Source organism: Podarcis liolepis, assembly GCF_965112155.1.
Source record: "Podarcis liolepis genome assembly, chromosome: 4".
NCBI classification, from domain to species: domain Eukaryota; kingdom Metazoa; phylum Chordata; class Lepidosauria; order Squamata; family Lacertidae; genus Podarcis; species Podarcis liolepis.
Genome location: NC_139558.1, coordinates 43,005,909 through 43,028,436, shown reverse-complemented (window position 1 = coordinate 43,028,436; position 22,528 = coordinate 43,005,909). Strand labels below are relative to the sequence as shown.

General features: G+C 38.8%; 1 protein-coding gene across 16 annotated transcripts in view; it reads right to left on the bottom strand.

Moving 5' to 3' along the window:
* CNKSR2 (connector enhancer of kinase suppressor of Ras 2) overlaps nucleotides 1-22,528 on the bottom strand; it is a 237,273-nt gene that overhangs the window by 51,088 nt on the left and 163,657 nt on the right. For 12 of the 16 annotated variants that reach the window (XM_083501843.1, XM_083501836.1, XM_083501838.1 and 9 more), the window contains 3 exons: nucleotides 14,272-14,418; nucleotides 3,380-3,513; nucleotides 2,120-2,331 (listed from right to left, as the gene is read on the bottom strand). In XM_083501843.1, the coding sequence (XP_083357969.1) occupies nucleotides 2,120-2,331; nucleotides 3,380-3,513; nucleotides 14,272-14,418 (493 nt within the window). The remainder of the gene's footprint in view (nucleotides 1-2,119; nucleotides 2,332-3,379; nucleotides 3,514-14,271; nucleotides 14,419-22,528) is intronic. The other 4 variants (XM_083501833.1, XM_083501832.1, XM_083501839.1 and 1 more) reach the window with 1 other exon arrangement.

Sequence of the window (22,528 nt, the reverse complement as noted above, 5' to 3'; positions counted from 1 at the left end):
TCTAAAATATTGTTAACCTGATCTAACTCTTCACATTATAATAACTTACATTAGGGTAATCATAAAATGATTTAGCATTCAATAAAACTTGCCATATGCATACATCCGCAGGATTTACTGTGTAAGCTCTCCAATGAAAGCAAAAGATTGAGTCTTTTCCAGCAATAAATTAGATACAAAATAGCAGTAGGAGTAACCCAATGTCCTGGAAAAATTACTGCGGAATATCATGTTTAAAAAGGCTGAAGAATTGATCACCAACAGTATCTATAACACGGAAAGCCCTAATTCAGTCTGTAAGACTGAACAATTGTATGTGAGATTCTGTGGACAGACATACAATATGGTGGAGACTGCATACATATGGTTACAGTATTAGCCTCTATGTCCATGTGAGGTCTATATGCACAAGAACCATTATTTAAGCAAACATGGTGTCTTCAAAAAGAACTGCTGATATTCTTTATATCAATTAGCCTATCCCTAGGCCTCATGTGGAAACATAAGTTTATAGAACTGATGATGCCATGGCTACAACAGGCAACAATTTGAGAGAAGCAGGGCTGACCTTCTAAGATGCAAGTGGAAGGCAAAGAGATAGCCAAGATTTAAAGTAATCAGGAATAAGATGGGAGAGTAATGTACATTTTAGGTTATATAAATATGACCGCAAAACTTATTTTCTTTTCAGTCTGGCAACAATTTTATTTTTAAATTTGTATCTGGATTTAAAATTAATACAAAACTTTCTATGCAAATAAGAAAAGACATCCAGCTTTTTATAAAGCTAACGGACCATATTAGCTTTATTGTTGTGAAAACTGTAAATAACAGCTGCCACAATTCTTTATGTGTGTTCCAGGTAAAAACTGACAGATTATCAGATATTGTAGTATTCCTTCAATCTAATTATCTGTGCTCTAGACTTAAAGGAGTCACATTTAAAAGTCAAGTGAATTAAAAAGTGATTTTGCTTTCAGTTTTGCCATTTCAGAATTGAAGCTTAAATTGTGGTGCACTGAAAATGGAAAAAACAAAGCTTTTACTTAAATAACAGCTATATAGATAAAATAGTATCATTCAAGGAAAGAAGAGACGTCTGAAAGGGTAATTTATAGAGCTAAACCAAGGCTCAAACACTTTTCAGACAGATTCAGGATTTATGTAGCATGACATTTTCAGCCAAGAAAATTGTCCACACAAGTCAGACTTTAATATTACACAGTGAAACCTTAAACAATGGTTTTAAATCTATGGTAGGCTCATAAACAGCAAGTTAAGAATCTGACAGCCAGAGAGGGGAGAGGAGCAGGCAGAAGAAGAGGGAAAAGGAGAAGCTAAAGCTTTATAAAACAATAAACACAATGAAGAGATAACAGCAAAAAGATTCACCATCTGCGGAAGTTCAGGACTAAAATAAATCAGCATTTATCATTAATAATTTGCATAGTGCAGAATTAGCTATGAAGTTAATTAGCACAGACACAGTACTAGCACGGGTGTCTTTAAAAAGCCGCAAATACACTGAAACAGTATTTTATCAATGACTATTAGTCATTGAAGCAGCAAATGAACCTCCATGTTCTGAGGCAGTTAGTGAAGTTCAGGGGTGAATACTGATGCGAATGCAGTCTGAAGAGCACCATGTAAACCCAGGAGAGAGGCCTTTGCGTACATGGTATTTGCATGAAAATTATGAACAAGTACAAAAAAGAAACACTCTGTACAAAATAATCAAGAGGACCAAAAACCATAATCAAATAGAAAAGTGGGCATGTGTATGTGTGGAACAGAAGGGATTGGGAGAAGAATCAGAGAAGGTGAAAAGAGGAGGTGAAGAAGCTGATCTGCAAAGCAGGCTGAGGCTCATAGCATGAGCCTTGTATTGACTGTTAAGGCCAAATGACTGTGCTGGCTCTTGGCTATTTCAGGAGGGGTTGAATAACTGTCTTGTGAAAGCCAGGGCTGGATGTAATACACAATGCAGTAAAGCACAGCATAATGTGAGAAGAAATATGTGGTGCATGAACTCTAATGGATACAAACAAATGTATGTTCCAGGACAAAACTATATAAGAGCCATGAAGGATTATGTTTTCATTATAAGGGAGTACCGTACCATAGGTTGGAGTGCTCTCTCTCCTTCCAGAGCTACTTGTTCTTCCCTTTTCATATTCATAACAGTATAAAACAGCATCTTCTTCAACCACATTAAAACGCTTTCGGTATTCTTGGTCCAGAAAGGAATTTGGAGATTCAGATCCCTTGTGCACTGGTTTTCCCACTAAGTGTCTTCCGATATCATCACATGGAAGATTCCCCTTTTCATCCCTTTGAGGGGAAAAATAAATTTGGATGCATTCTGATAGCCACATGAAGGAGGAAAGTAAGTAGCACTGTGCATAACGGTGGTTTTGCCTACCTCATGGCAATTGTCACAACTTAGTTAAGCATTGGGACAGTCTTAGTCTTGGGTGGAGGAACGGTTGTAGTCTCCACTTGCCCTTTAATGCTAGGGCATGCTGTTAAAGGGATCCGGGGGGAGTTGTTTATGTCCTTATTATCATTATTATGATGTCCAGTTGGGGGCCAGGACTGATAGCATTCCTCCAGACAGTGATTCCTGTGGGGCTCCCCCTATTTGATGTAAGACTTAGGAACCGCCGTGGCCGAATTGACCTGGCGTCACTTCTGGCAGATGGGCCAGAAGTAATGCCTAAGCCTCAAGCCTAAGCCAAACCTTTTCCATCTGTATTCAAAAAGTTGTGGCCTGTTTCCATCCAAAAAGCCAGTCTATGGTGTCCTTTATTTTACTTGGAGGGTCAGAGGCAGAAGAGGCCTAGCACCTTGGCCTGCAATAGCTGCTATAATTTGTACAAAATGAAGTGGCAGAATTCTAAACTATATGAGAAATCTATTCAAAACTAACATGAACAAAATGAAGTGGCAGAATTCTAAACTATATGAGAAATCTATTCAAAACTAACATGAACAATTTGAGTATCCAGTACCAAGGAAATATTGCTATACTCCTTTGAGTCTCTGAAACTCCATTTTCTGTATGCCCCCCCCCCTCAAAACTGCAAGGACAGGAAACAGTGTCACTGAAAATGGGTGAGATTTCTTCTACCATCAGTAACTTTTCCTGTAAAGGCAATATGAATCACACACAGACTGCCATGTCTATGGGTGGGTGACAGCTGGTTTATGGATCTTGGTTTGTGGATCTCCTCTTTATATTGCCAAGTTTGCAATCTGGTAGCAGAAGTTTGCAATTTCACACCTCCCCCCCCCCCCCCGGTTCCCAAAAAAGGATGTAGTTTCACTTTGTTATGAGAGCAATTTCAAATTATCAGGAAGATCGACGATGACAATTCACCTGGGAATATAAGGCTCTGCTGGAGGAGGAGGTATGTAGAGGTCCTGAAGTGCTGAACTGTCTCTCTTGGTCGGTGTGCTTATAGTACTGGATGGTGTTGCCACACTGCTTGTAGGACTTCTAGGTACAAGAGGCTGGTTAAAACAAAATATAAAGAATTAAATGCATATGTGATTATCACTGAATCACTTTCATGTTTTTATTATCACAGTAAATCTAAATGTTTATGCACCAGAAAATGCAATGTTTGCATAGCTGACCTCTTTGTGAGTTGCATGGATAAAAGTATGCCATGTCATCCAGGGAATATATACTGGTGACATTACAAAGATTGTTTCAATCCACCCATTTCCCCAACTACTAGGTGCCTACATATTGCAAATTTCCTAAGCTACAACATAGACAAATCATTTTCCTAGAGTTTAATATAAATTGCATCACACAGACAGAGCTGAAATATCTCTTTCTGGATATATTCCCAATGTTACATGTTTTGGTCCCTAGCTTCACAGAAGTCATATAAACAATGTTCTTCAATGTTTTTACCAAGGGGTGTTCCTTAAAACACACTTTTTCAGTTAACACCACATTTTAAACCCTATGTCCTTGTTTAGCTATAGTACTTGCTTGGGGGGGTGTCCACCCACTTCTAGTTGTCATAGCATGTAATAACTCTAATTTCCAGGATAGTTAATTTGCTTTTATTTTAACTGTAATATTAAAAGTAAGCAGATACATTTTTATGTTTGCCAAACAATGGACTTGTTTTGTGATTTTTCTTGTAACCAATGCATTTAAACACAACTTAGGACTTAGCATCTACACTAGCAATCACATTGTGTTTAACCTATAGCAGTATAGCAGGGCACAAATATTTCATTTTGGGGTTTCAGGGATAGAGGGCATAGTAGATAATCCTTTGTAAGAAGAAAAATGAATAAATTGTGACAGGGAACTGGGACTTTACTGTAAATACTAATCATGACACCTTTGTGGGGTACAGAGACTGAAATGTGAGGTCTGCAAAATCTGGCAAGATATGCTTGGTAGTACAGTGAGATGTAATGTGATGGAAAGACACACACAAAAATGGAATAGATATACATCAACATGAACATTAAAAATGGACATAGATTCAAAAACTGAAGGAGAAATAAGAGCTCCCTCTCAATTCTGGAAATCTGGCCTAAGGAGAAAGATGTCTGGAGTACCTACTAAAATAGAAGACATTATTCTGGATCCAAAACAATACACAGAGTAGCAAAGCTTCAATTTTAAGAGCAGGAGTGAAAAATGTCTACCATAAGCAGCAAAACATCTCTTGAATCCCAATAATCTTGACTGAAAGGCACAGCATTAGCAAATAGATAAACACCACTGAAAAATTGAGGCAAGCATAAATACTGTTTCTCATTCAGAAGTCATTTTCAATAATTACAGAATGGCAGTTTATGGCCGTCCTGCTGTGGTTCAGGTTGATAGCATCACTTCAAAGGTGCTAGCAGAAAAAAAATCCACATGTTATTTGATTTCTAGATTTTAATAATCTTGGTTAGCAACCTTTTGAAACTTCATGAATAAGGCTCCCCCATTATCATTCAAATGTAGACTGAAATGTGCCATGCTCAATTCATTATGACAGCCAAAGGTGGCTTCAACATTCCATAACAGAAATTATCAAGTTAGTTTCAGTGTTTGCAAGGCAGGGGGTTCCTCAGTTGCCACTGCTTCTAAATCAAGATATGAACAGTCCAAAGTAGTGATGCACTAATGAAATAAAGATTGTTATCTGACAAGAAGCTGCCTGAGCACCATTTGCCAACATATGGAATCCAAAGTATGTTCAAGTTATACCTTCTTCAAAAGGTTCACATTAACAAAGCCCTTTCCGAGCTTGGGAGGAGAGGGGGTTGCGGGCAGAAATCCCTCCCACATCCCATGCGGGGGCTGGCCTTTTGCCCCAGGGAATCCCCAGGCGTGCCTGCGACCCTGCCCGCCAATCGGCGGGCTGGGGAGGCGTGGCGTAGCCTACTTAAGGCCAGGCACGCCCGGGGACCGCTCTCTTTCCCCTTGCCAGCTGAGCGGTTTTTCCCATCCCACCCACCCTTAGGTTAGCTAGCTATGACCTTGCTTTGGACTCCGGTTGGTCGTCGCAAGGGGCCTGGTAGGAATTTTTCCAATTTGGCGCACTGTCAGCCTTTTGGTTTTTTCGCCTACCTCGTAGCAATCGTCACAACTTCCGCGGTATTGGCGGTTAGGCATTGGCAGGGGTTTATTGTTAGGCAAATGAATGGGGGGGGAAGGAAGCGCCATCACCTTCCCCCAAGGAAAGGGTAGTCCGGTAGAGGACTCCGGGGGGCGTTGCCTTGTCCGAAACCTAGGGAGGTAAGGGCCTCCGGCACGCCCCCGAGCGGTGGCACCCGTGGGATCCTAGTTGGCGTACTTCAACAGGACTCCCACGGCTTGTGGACAACCCTTCCCGGTCTCCATGCCGGGTAGTCGATAGGAGCCAATGCCTAAGGCCAATACCTTTCAATTCTGTAATCAATAAAGTTGTGGCCTTTTTATGCCCATTAACCTTAAATAACGTGTCCAGTGTCTTCATTTCACATGGGGGAGGGGGGTCTTGCCACGCAAACAAGCCAATTTCAATCAGATGGTTCTTTTCATGGTTACTGCCATCTTATTCTTCAGATGCACTTAACTATTAATTTAAATAACTGAGTCATTTTTGTTATTAAGGCAATATTCAAGATGGAAACAAAACGAGTAGCTGACATTGTAAATATGAGCTCAATGTTGCATGAACAGGTGAATTCCAACAAGGTGTTCCATTTTGTAGAGTACAATTTTCTGAGTAATATAACCTTCTCAATTTTTAACCTTCCCAGGCATTCCTAGAAAATGGCATGACATGTTACACACTTTATAGTTCAGATTTTGTAAAATTTCAGTCATGCAATTAAGAAGCACTAATTTCATGTAGTTTTAATTTATTAAATCACAAATAGTAATTCAGATTTCAGTGGTTTTCATTTTTTTTAAAAAAAAAAGATCCAGAGGCTGCAGTCCTATGCACACTTACCTGGGAGAGAGTCCCACTGAATTTAGCTGAATTTACTTTTGAGTAGAAATATTTCCGAATGCACTCAAAAATTAACATTAAAAAACTATGTCTAGTATATTTTTGTACAAGATATAAAACAAGTGAAAACAAATTTGCCTGATGAGCGTGTCTGTTTCTGGATCAGAAACTATACAGTGATTACTACATTACACTCAATCTGATTGTCACAGCAACCCAGCAACCTTGTCTATGCAGTGCAGCATCACATCTCCCTCAAGGATGGTTTGCTCTCCCCACCATGGGTTGTGATTGAGAGGAAGTTGATGTGCAACTGTTTAGGTATGCTTCTCAGCCTTCAAGCAGAAAGACTGGCTCATGTCTACTAGCATTTATATTACAGCCAGGAGTTTTCAAACAGTAAAACACAGATTTCACAATTGCATATCCTCACCATAGCTGCTAGCACACAGCTGGGTGTACATAGATTTTTAATAGCAGCAAGAGTCCTAAAGACTCATGGTAAGATGAAAACAAAGATACTCCACTGTGTGTGAAAAAGGGAGGATTGAAATGTCAGGAGCAAAATTATATACAAATACAATTTGTTGCTAAAATACAGCAATTGTATAATATATACAGACTGAGAAACAATTGCTAGGAAAATTGCATGGTCTCCCATAGTTTCAAATTCTGGTATGGGCCTTGATTGGGTGAATATGTGGCACCTGAATGTCTTGCATAGTTCTCCTTCTCACAGGTTTTGCTTTATTTGAATTTGAATAAATGCTGCAGAGTAGACTTGTTCCCTATCATGTTCACTCTATCTGCATCTCCTAAGGCAGCCAGCAAGTTTTCAATTTTTATTTTAATAACAGTGAAGATACAGTTGCATGCCAGGCACATTGTGATGGCCCTCCCTAGGCCAGGTAGAGAGTGAATAATGACCAGGACACAGGAGTGGGTGAAAATAGGCTGGAACTTTTCTTGACCACAGTGAGGTAAGCAGGGTTGGCATGGCATTGGGTCAGGGTCTGTCATCCTGTAAGATTTCTGGTCTGAAAACACCATCCCAGAACACCTACTAGGGAATTCCTTGGAAGTTGACCCAGCACGGTGCACAACTTGCAGCTGGAATCCTGCTGGTAACCTGAGATGTGTGACACCAGACCCAGCCCACCCATGCTCAGGCCAGCTGGTGCACCTCCTAAAGACACTTATGTTCAGATCCTACCCAATGCCATTTCTGCTCAAGTTGTAACTAATAGATTTGTAGAAGACACCTAACAAATACCTGCTATCCACTGAGAGAAAAGTGAAAACCTTTCAATGGAAGGCCCATTGCGGTTAAAAGTAAAATTCCTTTCTGGCCCTGTAAACCAGCAACCACTCACGCCTCAGTGGGAGTCTCTAAAACTGATGCAGTGAGAGTTGGAAAATTCAGCCCCAAAAGGAAAAAGGCTGAGTCTGGGGGCAACCGGCACTTTAAGAAGGCCCAATGCCCCTCCCCTTGGATCTTACCCAGCCATTTGATATGCAGAAGCCCTGTGAAATTCTGGGGAGACAAGGCCCACCCCCCAGTAGCTGCAAATTAGCCCATGGCTCAAATTCTTTTGCTAAACTGTGAGAAATAACCTTTGTCTGTGTTACCTTGGCTAACTCACAGGAAGAAAGTTTGACCTGTCCTAATATGCAGGAAACTTGGCTATAGAAATACCCAATAATTTGAGTTATGTTTGCAAAACACATGAACTAAACACATAAAAACAACTTAGACACGTGGAAGCAACAAATATTTCAGCTAGTTATAAACCAAATAATTTTCTAATTCATGGTACTGGTTAAATGGCATCACGTGTAATTTATTATGAAACTACATTGATTTATTGCAAAGTTTATGTAAACATTTTAACTTGAAAAAAGCTTGAAATAATCCATTCAAACATTAAAGCTTCTCAAGTTTCCTTGTAATCACGAGTATTACACATCAAAGGTCCAACAGAGCATCCTTGAATTATAATCTGTTGGAAATGGGGGGGATGGCTTATAAGTCTCTCTATGAACATACATTGACACTTGATATGTTTACAGATCTGGAGCATCCTTGGGCACTGAACTTATAGACACCCAGTGAGACTTTTGTGGTAAAAGTCCCCTTTGCACAAACAGCCAAGACTTACAACAAAGTGAGAAGGGTGCACTGCTAACACTTGCTACAACTAGAGATGCAAGGAGAAGTCACTCCACCCTGCATGAATAAGGAATGGAGCAGGAGCACAAACAATGAAGCAGGACTCCCCAACACCCTTTATCTTTCACTTTCCCTGAGATACACAGAGCACTCAAAACACCAATGAATGGAATGTCTTGCCCCACTGCAGCACTGGGGAACATGTAAGCACTTTGAATTGGTCTGGAAACAGATTGGCAACCAGTGCAGCTATTTTAAAACAGAGGTCACGCAAGATCTAAACAGAACCCCAGCCAGTAATCTGTCCACTGCATTTTGGACAAATTGAAATTTCTGACTTGTCTTCAAAGGCAGCCTCACATAAATCACATTGCAATAATCCAATTTGGAAGTTACCAGAGTATGGAGTGCAGTGGCCAAGTCATCTCTGTCCAAAACGGCCATAGCTGGTAAACCAGCCAAAGGGCTCCAGTTACCAAGTCCACCTGAGCACCAGGAACAACCCAAGCTGCAAACCTGCTCCTTCCAGAGGCGTGCAACCTCATCCATATCAGGCTGCCTCCCCACCACTCACACATGAAACCCCTTTTCAAGATTCAGCTTCATTTTATTGTCTCACATCCAATCCATCACCACCTCCAGTTATCAGTCAAATAGCTCAGCTATCTCTCCTGATTCAGATGGAATAAAAAGGTAAAGGGACTCCCGACCATTAGGTCCAGTCGCAGACGACTCTGGGGTTGTGGCGCTCATCTCACTTTACTGGCTGAAGGATCCGGCGTACAGCTTCCGGGTCATGTGGCCAGCATGACCACAATTTTGTGTCCAAGGAACATGTTACAGAACCATGGCATTCAGTTCTGGTGAAACCCCACACCCACTCCCATCTCCACATTCCACAAAGAGGCATTCACTAACTCCTGGACTTAGCCAATTTCTTTCTGCTAGATGTTACAGGCCAAGAAGAGCAAGGAATATGTGGTTATGCTTTAGGCCTACTTATCTAAATACTTCTCCGTATCCTTTGGTTTCAACAATTCAAAACCATCCAGCAAAAGACTAGATCCTAGGTAGCCTCGTATTGCTTTAATGAACCAGGTAAGCTCCTGAACCAATGGATGGAACTCCTCAGTTGGGTGGTAATAGAGAAGGAGATGCCACCACCATAGGCTTGATAATAAATTCTTATTTGTGTTTGTTCAGATTCACATGTGGTTTTCCACCACTTGCACCCAAGTGGTCTCCTTGCCTGCTTCATAGTTCCTGCAACCCCCAGTAAAGGAAACTTTCCTTTTGTTTATATGGCCATTGGCTGAGCTAATTGAGCACAACTTTAGCCCTGGTGATAGCCTTGTGCAGTGGCTATGAGGAACAGTGAGATCATAGGACTGTCCTGTCCATCAGACAAGAAAGTTTCTGTGCTTAAAAAATATTTATTAACTAGCAAAAATCAAATGGGAGTAACAACAAAAAATATACTGAATGTGTGACCCTTTAATGATAAAGATTGTATTTCTTCAAGGGAAATAGCACAGCAGAGAAACATTTCATTTAGCAAAAATCATTTAAGGTATCAGATTGCTCATGTTGAATTAACAGCAGAACCTCAGCAGAACATGACAGTCACAGAATAATTTTAAAACTTCTAAACATGAAATGTTGTATGACTATAGGGACAAATTATAGGTTAGAATCAAAGGGATAATTATGGATAAACATTGAGAAATATATTTGTCTATTTAGAACTACACCAATGTTGACTTACATAAATGGAAACCTTATACACAGAATTCATATTCAGGGATCTTATATATTTTTTCAGGCTTGTCTGTTGAAACAGCATTATATAGATTACTAAATAAGTCCAAAGCACTTTTTAAAAGGAGTATTTTCCAGAAGGCAGAATAGTAGGTTCCCCAGCAGCAAACCCATCTTTGATTAAAGTTTACTAGTACTTAGCTTTGTGTGGCATCATTTACATTATTGGAAACTACCAAAAGAGAACATCGTTCCGTCCCCACTCCTTCCAAAAAGAGAAATAACAAGATTGGGAAATGAAACAAATATCACAAAAAGAGGGTGATAAAAAATATATTTAAAACCTGGAAATGAAAGAAACATATTTTTTTAAGCCAATAGCTTTGAGGAAAAATAATATGCTTATTTCAATGCTCTGTTAAATAAAAACTATATAGAAGTTATGATTACCAAAACAATATAAAGGGTATGGTCAAATTGTGATCCCTCTAAGGAACATGGGGGGGGGGGAGATCTAAAAATCTTGTATAAATCCTGAAATTTCACTTTGCAAATTTTGTAAAACGTATTAGGATTGCAATGAATATTTTAAACTTGAAAGACAATTTAAGAACATACATCAGCAAAACACTAAGGAACAGTAATATAACAATAATACTCTGGATTGTTCCAGAAAAAATATTTGGCTACTAATTTACAGTCCAAATATAACTATATTTACTTGCAAGTCCGACTGATTAAAAAAAACAACAAATTCCAATTAATTATGTTTAGGATTGCTTTGAGACCATAGTACTTTCTGTGTCTAACCACTAATAGCATGCTGGAATGAAATCAAAGACTAGTCACAGTTATGGTGCTGTTATGTACGTCTACTCAGAAGGAAGTCCCACTATGTTTAATGGGATTTACCTTCTGAAAAGGATCACAGCCATATTCTGAATAATAAATCCCAAAACTGAATTTCCACATTCCGCATAAATGACTGTTGGGTAGAATAAACAGTAAAATTTATTTACTTCACTCATTAAAAGTGATTAAAAGCAGAATGCTATAAAAGAAGAGCGAATCACTAGGTGAGTCACAGTTTTTGATATAATTCACATACTATATTACCTATATTATCTTATCTTGATAAATTAAGCACCATTTCACTATCCCTTAGAATGCACTGAAAACAATGCAAAATAAGTTTGTGTTCTTGTGGGAATCCCCACATTCAAAAGTTTGGGAATGACATGTTCGAGTAAATTCTGCTTATAGTCAAATTGTCTGGTACTGGTAAAACAACTTTAAAATCATTACTAATTTTAAATGATTATCAGGCTGGTGCATGGGAGAGGGGGGCTTTGGTATTTCGAGAAATGTCCTCTGTATCTGGCTGCTTTAGCCAGGTGTCTCTCTTCTCCCCACGCCCACAAAAAGCTGCCTTATCTAATGTCCAGAGCATGAGGATTTGCAATGCAATCTGCTAAAGAACATCATCTCCCTCTTGGTGGTATTTTAAAAGTTGTTCCTGGTCATAGAAACATACTTGTGTTTTACAAATGGGGAAGCAGACCCATTCTGTGAACTTGTGAGAATATCTCTCAACTATTCAAATGCAGCCCATTTACCAAGATGGCTGCAAAATGACTATGGAAATGGCACCCCTGTTAGTATAAAGTTATGCTTATCTGAAAGTGTAGGAATGTTCTCCAGATCATTTGGAACAAGCATTTGTCCTATGTGTTTCAAAAGTGTAATGCATATTCAACTTTTCATTATGCAAACCGTATCTTGCAAAATAAACATACTTTTTGCTTAAGGAACATATTTAATAAATCATGCTATAATATTACACATTACATTAATGCAAAGGTACAAGGTGTAAGCATAAATATGCAAGGGCATATTTACTGAAATAACAGTGTATCAGTCTTAAGAAGGCAAGTTGCTAACTTTTCATGAAAAGTAAGACTAAAAGCTACTGACGTATATTATACAGTTAAAAATTCCATGTTTACACAGAGGGTTTTGTTAATTTCCCATCAGTTTTCTTTACTAATGTTCTAACTTGTACATATAGGAGCTCACTGAAAGTAAATAACCTCTTTTGGATAAAAGATCAGATCAGAACATAAAAATGAGAACAAATATTTTACAAAGCTATAAAATAGGAATTCCAATTGAACTTGCATTTTCAGATTTGAATAACATCTTAGATCTATCAAATTTTGAACTATCACGATCAGCAAACAGACTTTTGTTAGTCATGTAAGATTTATGTTTTACAATTATTGAGACTGTGATCCCACCCCCATCCTGCAAAATGAATTCTATAGTTTTAGCTTTATGCCTACATCTATATTAATAAATATACATTTATAAAAAACATTTTAAAGGCTATTTTAGTGTTCTTCCACGTCTTGCTTTTTGTTTTAAACAGGAACACTGAAACTATTCTGGATTATACCCAAGAAGGAAAACAGTGTTCCTTAGTGTCATTTAGAAAGGAAAGGGTTTTCAAGATACATATTTTAAGTGACATATTAATCAAAAGATCAATATTTTAGTTTAGAAATAGCAACAAGCCTTTATATCTTCAACTGTTAATTAAATTGTATACAAGTCCAGTTTATCATAACAATTTTTTTTACAATGAAACAAAAATACAGAGTTAGGGTTTAACTTAAAATAAGAAAAAAGAATCAGTTAAAAAGCAGGTCAGCAAAATACTATATTCAACTAAGGTGTACTGAAAGCTTAAGACAGTGTTTGTCAAATTCTAATCATATTTTATGTTCTAAGTCACTCCTATAATATACTGACAATATGTTTAGCAGGCAACCAAACAGCAATCTATGATGGTTTATGGTTTGATATGAAGAATTATTTTTATTTCCCTTTCCTTTATATATTTTTACTTTCCTTTATTGCCATCATTCCTATTCTATTACATGATTCCAGTCTTCCTTAACAAATCAGAGCACAGCAGTAGAGGCAGGCAGGCAGGGCATTCAGTAACATTCACAGCAATGGCATTCATTAAGTGTACCCACCTTTGTCAGAAGAATAGACAAAGGGAGGTACAAGCCTGTCTGGGGCTGAAACCAATATGTGAAGAATACTAATTGTTATTTACTTGCCTGGAAAGTAAAAGAAACCTAACCAAGGCGGAAATTACATTTCCACATCTGTGAGAGTTACATTGACATCCACCTGGCTGCACTGCCCAAAGGACCCTGAAAAGCTTCTTACTTTGGCTGCTCTTTACTGAGTTCCAACTCAGGTTGTTTTGCCACACGCTCCTCACCCCTACCCCCTTGCTCTGTGTCTAATTATGAGTAGAGGAAGGAAGACCTTGAGGCTCCTGGCATGGAAACTATCCACTGTTTCTTTCCCAACAACAATGAATCAGGGCTCTACCACTTTCTTCATCTACTCTGTAGGTGTGTCTCTTGCTTATATACACTTGAACTGGTGGGGTGGGAGTCTAGAGATGGAGAATGTAGGATTTAACAATGTGGTTAAACCACAGTCTATTCAATTTTTTATTTTTATTGAATCAGGACTTCATACTGTAACAAACTGTTTCCTGTTTAATGTTGCATAGTAACCTATAAACATTATATATAGGGTGGAAAGCATATCTAAAGTTTTGTGAAATAGAGCAAATATATGCAACTGTGGAATACAAGATTGTCTAAATTTTGCAAGCTTGGGATTTAATGTTAACTGAACTCTAGAGAATAAATGTGCAAAGATCATGTCAAAAACCATTGTCAAAGCATACAAGACTAAATCCACATATGCTGCTGAGATGAGGCACAATAAAGCAGCACTGAGATAATCTATAGCTAAAATGATGGTGTATGATTTATGATTAAGCATCATTACCTGCAGAGCAAGGGGCTTCCATCTCATATTTTTCAGTAAAGCTGGTGCTGAGGTAAGCATGCTCTGAGGTCGCTTTTTCAAAGTTAAGATAACACCACTCGGATCCTCTCGTAGTGCATTCACCAAATTTTTCAACTGCCACCCCACCTGGTAACCAGCAAAATTATTACAATAAAATTGAGGCACAATATTCACAGTGTAATCTTCCCTTTTTAATAAGATTAGTAAAATCAACAAAGTTTTAGAAGATTAATTTTTTTAAAATGTCACAGTTTACATCACTGAACCATGCCATCTAAAAATCAGTATTATCAGGATGCAATAAAGTAGGTTATGTGCCATTTAAGCCTAAATAATGAATACTGTACACTGCTGCTGTTGCTGCTGTTGCTAAGCTTGTTTGGGTGCTTCTTTTAATTTTTATGTGATCCTTTAATAATTTGTTTGAAACTAGTTACAGTTGAGCACTGGAAGATCAAAACATAAAAGAAGCTTATGCATTTAAAGGACTTTAAAGGACACTGCCCTACAGTTTAAAAAATACTAGCATTATTTTAGCTACATATTTCATACTTTATTATTCTCTATAATCAAGCATGCTACTATCCCTCTCCCCCAGACTTCATGTGTTGTGCCATTATAAAATTAATTATAAAAAAATTGTTCTTTCAGACTGATCAAAAATTAAGGGCTTATCCAGACTTCCTCTTATTCCACTGCTTTCCCCTGGGGAATACTGCTCTTTAGCGCTCAGTTGGGGCAAACGGCAGTTGGGTTTTCTGTGGATTGCCATTTGTTCTGATTTTAACCTAAAGAGCAGGTTTCTCCTGGGAAAGGAGGGGAGCAAGGGGAAAATTCATAGACCAGTGCCTATGCACTGATCAGAAGACCTCTCAGACCTGTGCTTTCTACGCACAGGACAAGTGCAAGTATGGACGAGTAGTAAGACAACAAAAGCAAAAACACCCCATAGTCTGGTTTTGAGTGCATCATAAAACCAAAGTATACTATAAATGCTTCATGCTTTAGCAGTGCAATTCTAAATGGCTCCAAAAATTTCAATGAGCATCAGTAACTACAAACATAAATGTCAATTATTCAAGATCAAGGTGTGTGTCGGATATATAGCATTGAAGTGTGGAAATGCAGTCACAGAAGTCATGACACTACCTTCATGATGGCATATTAGGCACATATGACAGAACTAATGTTTTTAACTGGCCTATATTATCACCTGAAGCAGCTAATAGTTCTGGCACTGGATGTTCTTCTGACCCCTTCAGTACATATCTCCTAAGATGCTTGTATTCTACTAGTTCCCATCTGTCACCTACCATCTACCAGGTATAGCAATCCTTCCACACCAGTAGCATAGTGACTAAATTTGCTACGTTAGTCTAATTACATTCCAGCTCTGGTGAAGATACTTGATTTTTCAAGAGCAAGCGTCCTACACTTCTGGTTCAGTGATAAAATTGGTGCACAGAGAATAGACACAAAACATTTAGGAAGGCTTTTCCTAATTAATGCGACCAAATCCTTAGCTTTAGAAAATGAACAAATAGGTTTAAACAGTTGGTACTATCATATGTACAGAGCAACTTAACTGTTAGCTGTTACTTTTATCCAAAGACATCAGGCTAGGGGAATGAGATGCTGCTGTTGATGTCTCCTAAACCATTATGTTAAATGAATAATAGACTGCAGTATATAAAAGGCATCTAATTTGTTCTCCAAAATGGGAGAAATTTTGAATGTGTAGCAGACCAGTCTGTGAATGTTCCTCCCTTCTCCAACACATTTGTGTGTCTATCACAATGAAGATGAAATAATTTCTAGACACCCACAGTCAGTGGCCAGAAAAATGAAAGTAGAGGCATGGAAATTCAATGTGATGGCGGAAATCAATACAGCAATTATTATCGCCATGGCAAGGATCATTCATCACAAGGACACCACATTCTGTAGGATCCCCGTGGTGACTGGAATGTGTGCTTGTGTACTTGTACACAGAACAATTTTGTTATTGTTTAGCAAATGACATAGCAACAACAAGTGAAGCTTGTCCCTTAAACTCCAAATACCTTTGAACAATTCATATAAGCAAGATGGACAAATGCTGATTACTGGATGTTTCCATTCCAACACAATGTAAAAATGCATCCAATCAAAAGTGAATTTTATATAAAATTATTTAGCTGCAATAAATTTACTGCAGATATATAATGGTAAAAGTACTAGGAACCTAATCTAAACAGTATATTGTAAGAATAAATTGAAAACTATATCCTGACATGAAACTGCATCTCCATCTCAGACGATCCTTCAACATTTTTCTTACTGATATTCAACAAATATTTCTTATAGTCTGCACTAATTTGCATTATTCTTCTTTCATAATTTAATGAGAACTATTATATTAACTATATTCACAGAATTATGCAGGGGACTAAGCAGACTGCATGTATTCTGTCTGAAAAATAAAGCCATAAAAAATTCTGCAACGATATGAACCAAATTTGGGGTCCAGAAGGAATTATGCCACATATTTAAATTATACAAATTGGTTACTATTTGCTTCTTTTGCATAAAGTATTCTGCTTCATGTAAGGCAGGGATGAAGAACTTCAGATGAGGAGACTGAATGTGTTCCTCCTAGAGCTTTGGTTTAGCCCCCAGGCCACACCCATCATGAGACCTGCTATGCATCTTTCTCTAGTACTTTTGCCTGAATAGTGCGTGTGTGTGTGTGTGTGTATGTGTAAAACCTCTCACTTCTGTGTACAGTACTTGAAATGTAGCTTACTATACAAAAGAAAGAGTCATATCTGCTGCTGCATCCCCTTTTCTCTCTCGCCTCCCTGCTACGGGCATGTGCCCCCAGAAGCTTGCTCATAAGAGCAGGTAACCCTCAGGCCAATAAGGCTCCCCATCCCAGCAAATAAATGCTAGGGTCTAGAACCCTGTCCCTGATCACAGGGAATCCTTCTCAGCTTCTTCTCTCTTGGCTTCAAAGATTTCAATAGGCTTTAATAACTTAGAATCATTGAGTTGGAAGAGACCTAGAGGGTCATTTAGTCCAACCCCCTACAAAGCAGGAATCTTTTGCCCAAAGTGGGACTCAAACCCACAACCAACATGCTTTCAATCTTATTTTTGCAACTTCAGTAAGTACAAGATAGTTCAATGTGTAATCATCATCTGGAGTATATACATATTCCCTGAAATAGGGTTGTTTGCATGCAATCTCAAGGATGGTTGTACCAAATCACTATACTTTGTGCTATCTTTCGTGTGGGTACTCTTTGAAGAAAGTAAACAGTAAACAGGTTGGTTTGTTAATATGCCTGATGCCAAATACTGTAATATTTAAGTCAATAAATACATCAAGATACTATTACGTTGCACTTTGAATAGTGTCTAGCTGATAACCAGGCTTTCCATTCTCTACTACGAATGATGTGCTCTTATGACCTCACAGTGATTTCTCATTTTATTTGAAGCACATTTCTTTGCTCAGGCTCTCTTCTTAGTCTTTGCTCATACCTTTCTGATTTCTACTACAACATTTTACAAAGAAATTATACAGCATAACTATACAAACTGCTTCCTTTAAAGCAGAAACAAAAAGTTAAGCCTTTCCCCTCATGTTTTTCCAAGCTCCCCCTGCCTTTCTTTTCATCCTTTGGCTCAGCATCTACATGATCCTAATGTTTCAGGGGAAATTAACTTTCTTATATGAATCCTGCCCATATATTATAAGGCTGTAAACAGGAATTATCTAAATAAGGGTTATCTATTTTTCTGTTACCGCATATACCTCCTAGATGCTTAAGTGCTTATTGTTTAGAAAACATTATTAATATGACATAGAGCAAGGAATACCCATGCATGCAGGCCTCAATCAGTATGCTAAATCTGCCAGAATCTGTTAACTAAAGGCTACGTATTTTAACCTTTTGTTCCTTAAAATCCATAGTGGACTGAATTGGCTTAAACATTTTGCTGCGTTACATTATGACTTGTGCTCAGCACAACTCTACTGACAGTAGGTAGTGATTTTTGCCTCCTCTCTTCAGCCCTCTCCAGAACAGTGTGCAAAGTGAAGCTCAGAGCTGCAGAAGGAAGTGGTGGAATTCACTGGATCCCACTCCCTGTGAAAATGGAAGGAGCCTTTCCATTCATACAATAACAGGTTTGTATCCAATCCAATTATAAAAATTCCAATCCTCATTTGCAGGACAGTCATTAAGGAGATAGGAACACATGCCTCACCTCCCAGCAGTGGATTTCCTGCTGCTTACTATTGGGGGGGGGGGGAGTGGCAGGAAGGTAAAAGAACAAAAGAATTGTAGAATTGGAAGGGTTTCTGAGGGTCATCTAGTCTAAGCCCCAGCAACGTCCTTTTAACTGATATTCCCAGGGATTGAACCTTGAAATTTTGGATTGCAAATATGTGTTCTCTAATTGACCTATAGTCTTTCCCTGAAAAACTACCTAACTTCATTTGTTGATCTGCATGACTATGTCAGTCAAAGGGTGGTTCCACATGGGTGATTACTGCATGATTGATGTTTCTGGTGCATGTATGGTTTTTTGGAACTGTCCATATGCTATCTTCAGCATCAAAATGTCAGCCCACATTTCTTCTATTTAATCTAGATTTATTCTTTCTGCAGGGGGGGAAGGAAACACTATTGCCAATGAGCCATTTAAAAATTATGCCCTTGCCCAGAAGTATGCTAAATCTGAGCTAGAAGTTATGGAATCCACTTCAGAGAAAGTAGCAGTAAAATACCATCTTGCAGGATCCATGCATGGGCTCAGTTAAAAATATGAAGACCGGAAACTAGACCCTATTTTTGCAGTTGACCACTGACAGCTTCTTCCAGCATTTGAAGATGGTTCCTTGGCTCCCATTTACATAGTGTATGTTACTGAGCAAGCCAAAGATGGAGAAGGAGCCATATAGCAGTTAGAAGGTCTGCCTCTTTAAAAACCTGACCTATTGTCCAAATCCTTAAGAGTTGCCAAGAAATCAAGGCTTCTCTCAAATCATAGTGTTTGGTGGGTATTTAAATCTTCTTTTAAAACTTGCTGATAGAGAAGTTTTTCTACACAAACATTCAGAATTTGTATAATACCCCAGCATTCCAGATATTTTACAGAGCTTTCCATCTAGGGCTTCTTGTTTCTCTCTCCTAACCTTGACCCCGTACCTCTTCACTGCCTGCCCAATCTTTAGCCCATAACAGATTAAAGGTGTGCAAGAATCTTAATCTATACACACATATACACAAACATGAACTTCGTCTTTTCCCAATGAACTGTGCCATTCAAATTTCCCTTTTACAGTATTAATGTAACAATGGCAGTGGCAGACACATAGTAGACCTTTTGACCAAAGATGGCTGATTTGTTTTTTACATAGTACTTTTCATAAAAATTATCACAAAAGCATAGTAAATTAAATGACTATTTCTGAAAAGACAGATTGAGTATATTTTAGATAGCAAAAGGTGTGTCATCAGAAATATCTAATAATAAATTGTCTAGAAAGGAACATGGAATTGCTGATAGGATTTTCTAGTTTTTCTTCAGTCAAGGATTCGTTTCTGACAAACTCCTTCATCTAGTTATAAGCACATTCTTAGCCAAAATACAATGTTCTCTATTCTGATTATGATAGACAGCGGAGTACACTGCATAAAATTTTGGTAGCTAATTAAAAGAGATATATAATGTTTAAATCACTGCTTGCCCTGTCCACATTTATGTAAATAAAAAATGAAGTCAATACATTATCCACTATAAAAACACCCTACATTGTATTTATGCTGTCTCTAAAATTCAAATTTTAATATGCAATGCAATACGTAGCTCTTTAGATATCTCTGTAGTTGTTAAAATATGGAACCAAACAAATAACAACAATGTAACCATATATGTGCTGACTCAGAAGTAAGCCTCATTGAGTTGAATGAGACTACTCCTCTGTAAGTTTATATAAGATTGCAGCCAAAGACAATTTTTCCAAATAACTAGGTGCAATCTATTTTTGTATTATGGTCTATTTAATGTAATTTAATAATGATCAAAAGCAATACTTTTAATAATGGATGCAGAGCTTTTAAACACAGTATAATTAATATGAATGTTTATTTATTTATTTGTAAAAGTGCTGCTAAATTATGTGAACTGAAGTAACAGGAGTGTGTGTTAATCATAAAGCCCTGAAGTGTGTATTTCTTGAAGACTTCATATGAGTAAGGCTCTCGCTTTAAAGGTTTCATAAAAAAGCACCTGATTTTAAAAATTAAAAGGAGTACTCAAAACTTACTTAATTTACAACATTAAAATGCAATTTTGTGAATATAGTCTAATAGCAAAAGGTCCTTTTAAGCTGGAAGCTTTACTGACCCAAATGTTTGACTCTGTCAAGTAGTAGGTGGGTGTTACCTCTGACTCAGGATGCATTACTCACGTTACAGTTGATAAGAGGCAGAGCCTGGAATGACAGAGACACAGAAGTTTAGGGTGAAGAGAGTCACAGATTCCAAGTCCTCCTCTTAGGCATGATTGTGAAAAATGCTTGGAGTCGGAAGAGCCTTATATATGAATCATAACTTTAAACTGATCAATAACTTAATTCTGAAAGTATAAGAGCTATTTTAATAATCATATAATTGTTTTCCTTTTACAAAGCCCCCTGTATTTATACACTTAACATCCTAAACTTCTTTACTTGGAAATCCTATCAATAGCTTTCACTTTCAGATGATTATGCTTAGGATCACAGCCTTCAGACCATGTCTTCAAATCACTTGTAAATTTTTTAAACAGGGTTAACTTTAATCACTTATGGATCAGATGTTCTGTTTGAGGGCCTAGTGAAAGGGGAAATGGAGAGCAGCATTTTTAAAATAAAATAAAATAAATCCCCATTAAAAAAATGTTCTGGTCATAGCCCAGGTAATAATGGGCCAGATTCACAGAACCTCAAAATTAGCCCAAATATACTTAAAACCTGTGGGTTTTTTTCTTTTCCCCACAAGGGATTGTAACTTATTTTTAAATAGATATAAATTCAAAAACTGTTTGTGATACGAAGTGGGCTTAACTGTTCAAAGAAGAAATTGGGGAGGGGAGAGGCACACCTCTTCTAGGATCTATTGGTCTTACGGGACTGAAGTAGGCTTTTGAAATATAGCCAGTATTTAATTCCTCAAAATGGCTTGCACTTATTCAGGAGGTATGTTATCTTTCTGAGGGTGGCAGAATACAATGCTTCATCACAAACTACTCTAAAAACCCCCTAGTTTCAAAAGTGGTTTATATCAGTGTTTCCCAACCGGTGTTCCGCGGCACACTAGTGTGCCACGAGACGTTGCCTGGTGTGCCGTGGGAGGGAGGCGGGCGAGCCGGGCGGCGAGTGGCGGGGCAGCTGCGGCGAGGATCCTCGTCGAGCCAGGGGCGGCTCCGCGGTGGTGGTGCCGAGGTTTCTCTCTCGATTCTCCCCTCACACACAGGAAATAACACAGGATCAGCTGACAGGACCCGGCCAATGGGGCGGCGGCGGGGCAGCGCGCGCAAAAGGGAGGAGCGCGAGACGGCGGCGGCGCAGGGCGGGAGGGCGGCGCATTGCGCGTGCTCAAACCCGCCCTCCGAGGCGCAGAGGGGAGCTGGGCAAGCGCCTTCTTCAACCACACGCTCGTTTAAAGAGGCAGCGCCCGGGCGGAACAGAACTCTGTGCCTCTCGCCTAGGGATGAAGGCGGGCACCGGCTTAAGCCAGTAGTAGCCTAATAATGCATTAACTTCCGTGGGACTTCCAAGTAAACACAGTAGCCCAGCACCTCCCTCCCCAAAAGGAGGGGGAATTACAGCAGCGCAGGCGACTCCTGCGTCTCCCCGATATTTAAGGCTGCCATCCCTCGTGCACACTTACGCGGGAGCAAAACCCCGTGAACAAACTAGGGCTTACTCCAGAGTAAATACGGGTAGGATCTGGCTGCAGTTGTACAAGAAGAAGCAATTGATAACATTTTCGCGCCTTCGGGATTGCCTTCACGCCTTCCTCCTCCCGGGTCCTTGAGAGCGCGGGAAGCGGCAGCGCGAGACCGGCGTTGAGCCTGGTAGGTATTGCACTTGCCAAGGCAGTCATTTGGGAATGAAAACTTGCAAAGCAAGCAACCAGTTCAATCTGAAGTACGTGTATGCTTAATATCCTGTATCTGAAACCTGTTCTGCCCCCTCCCC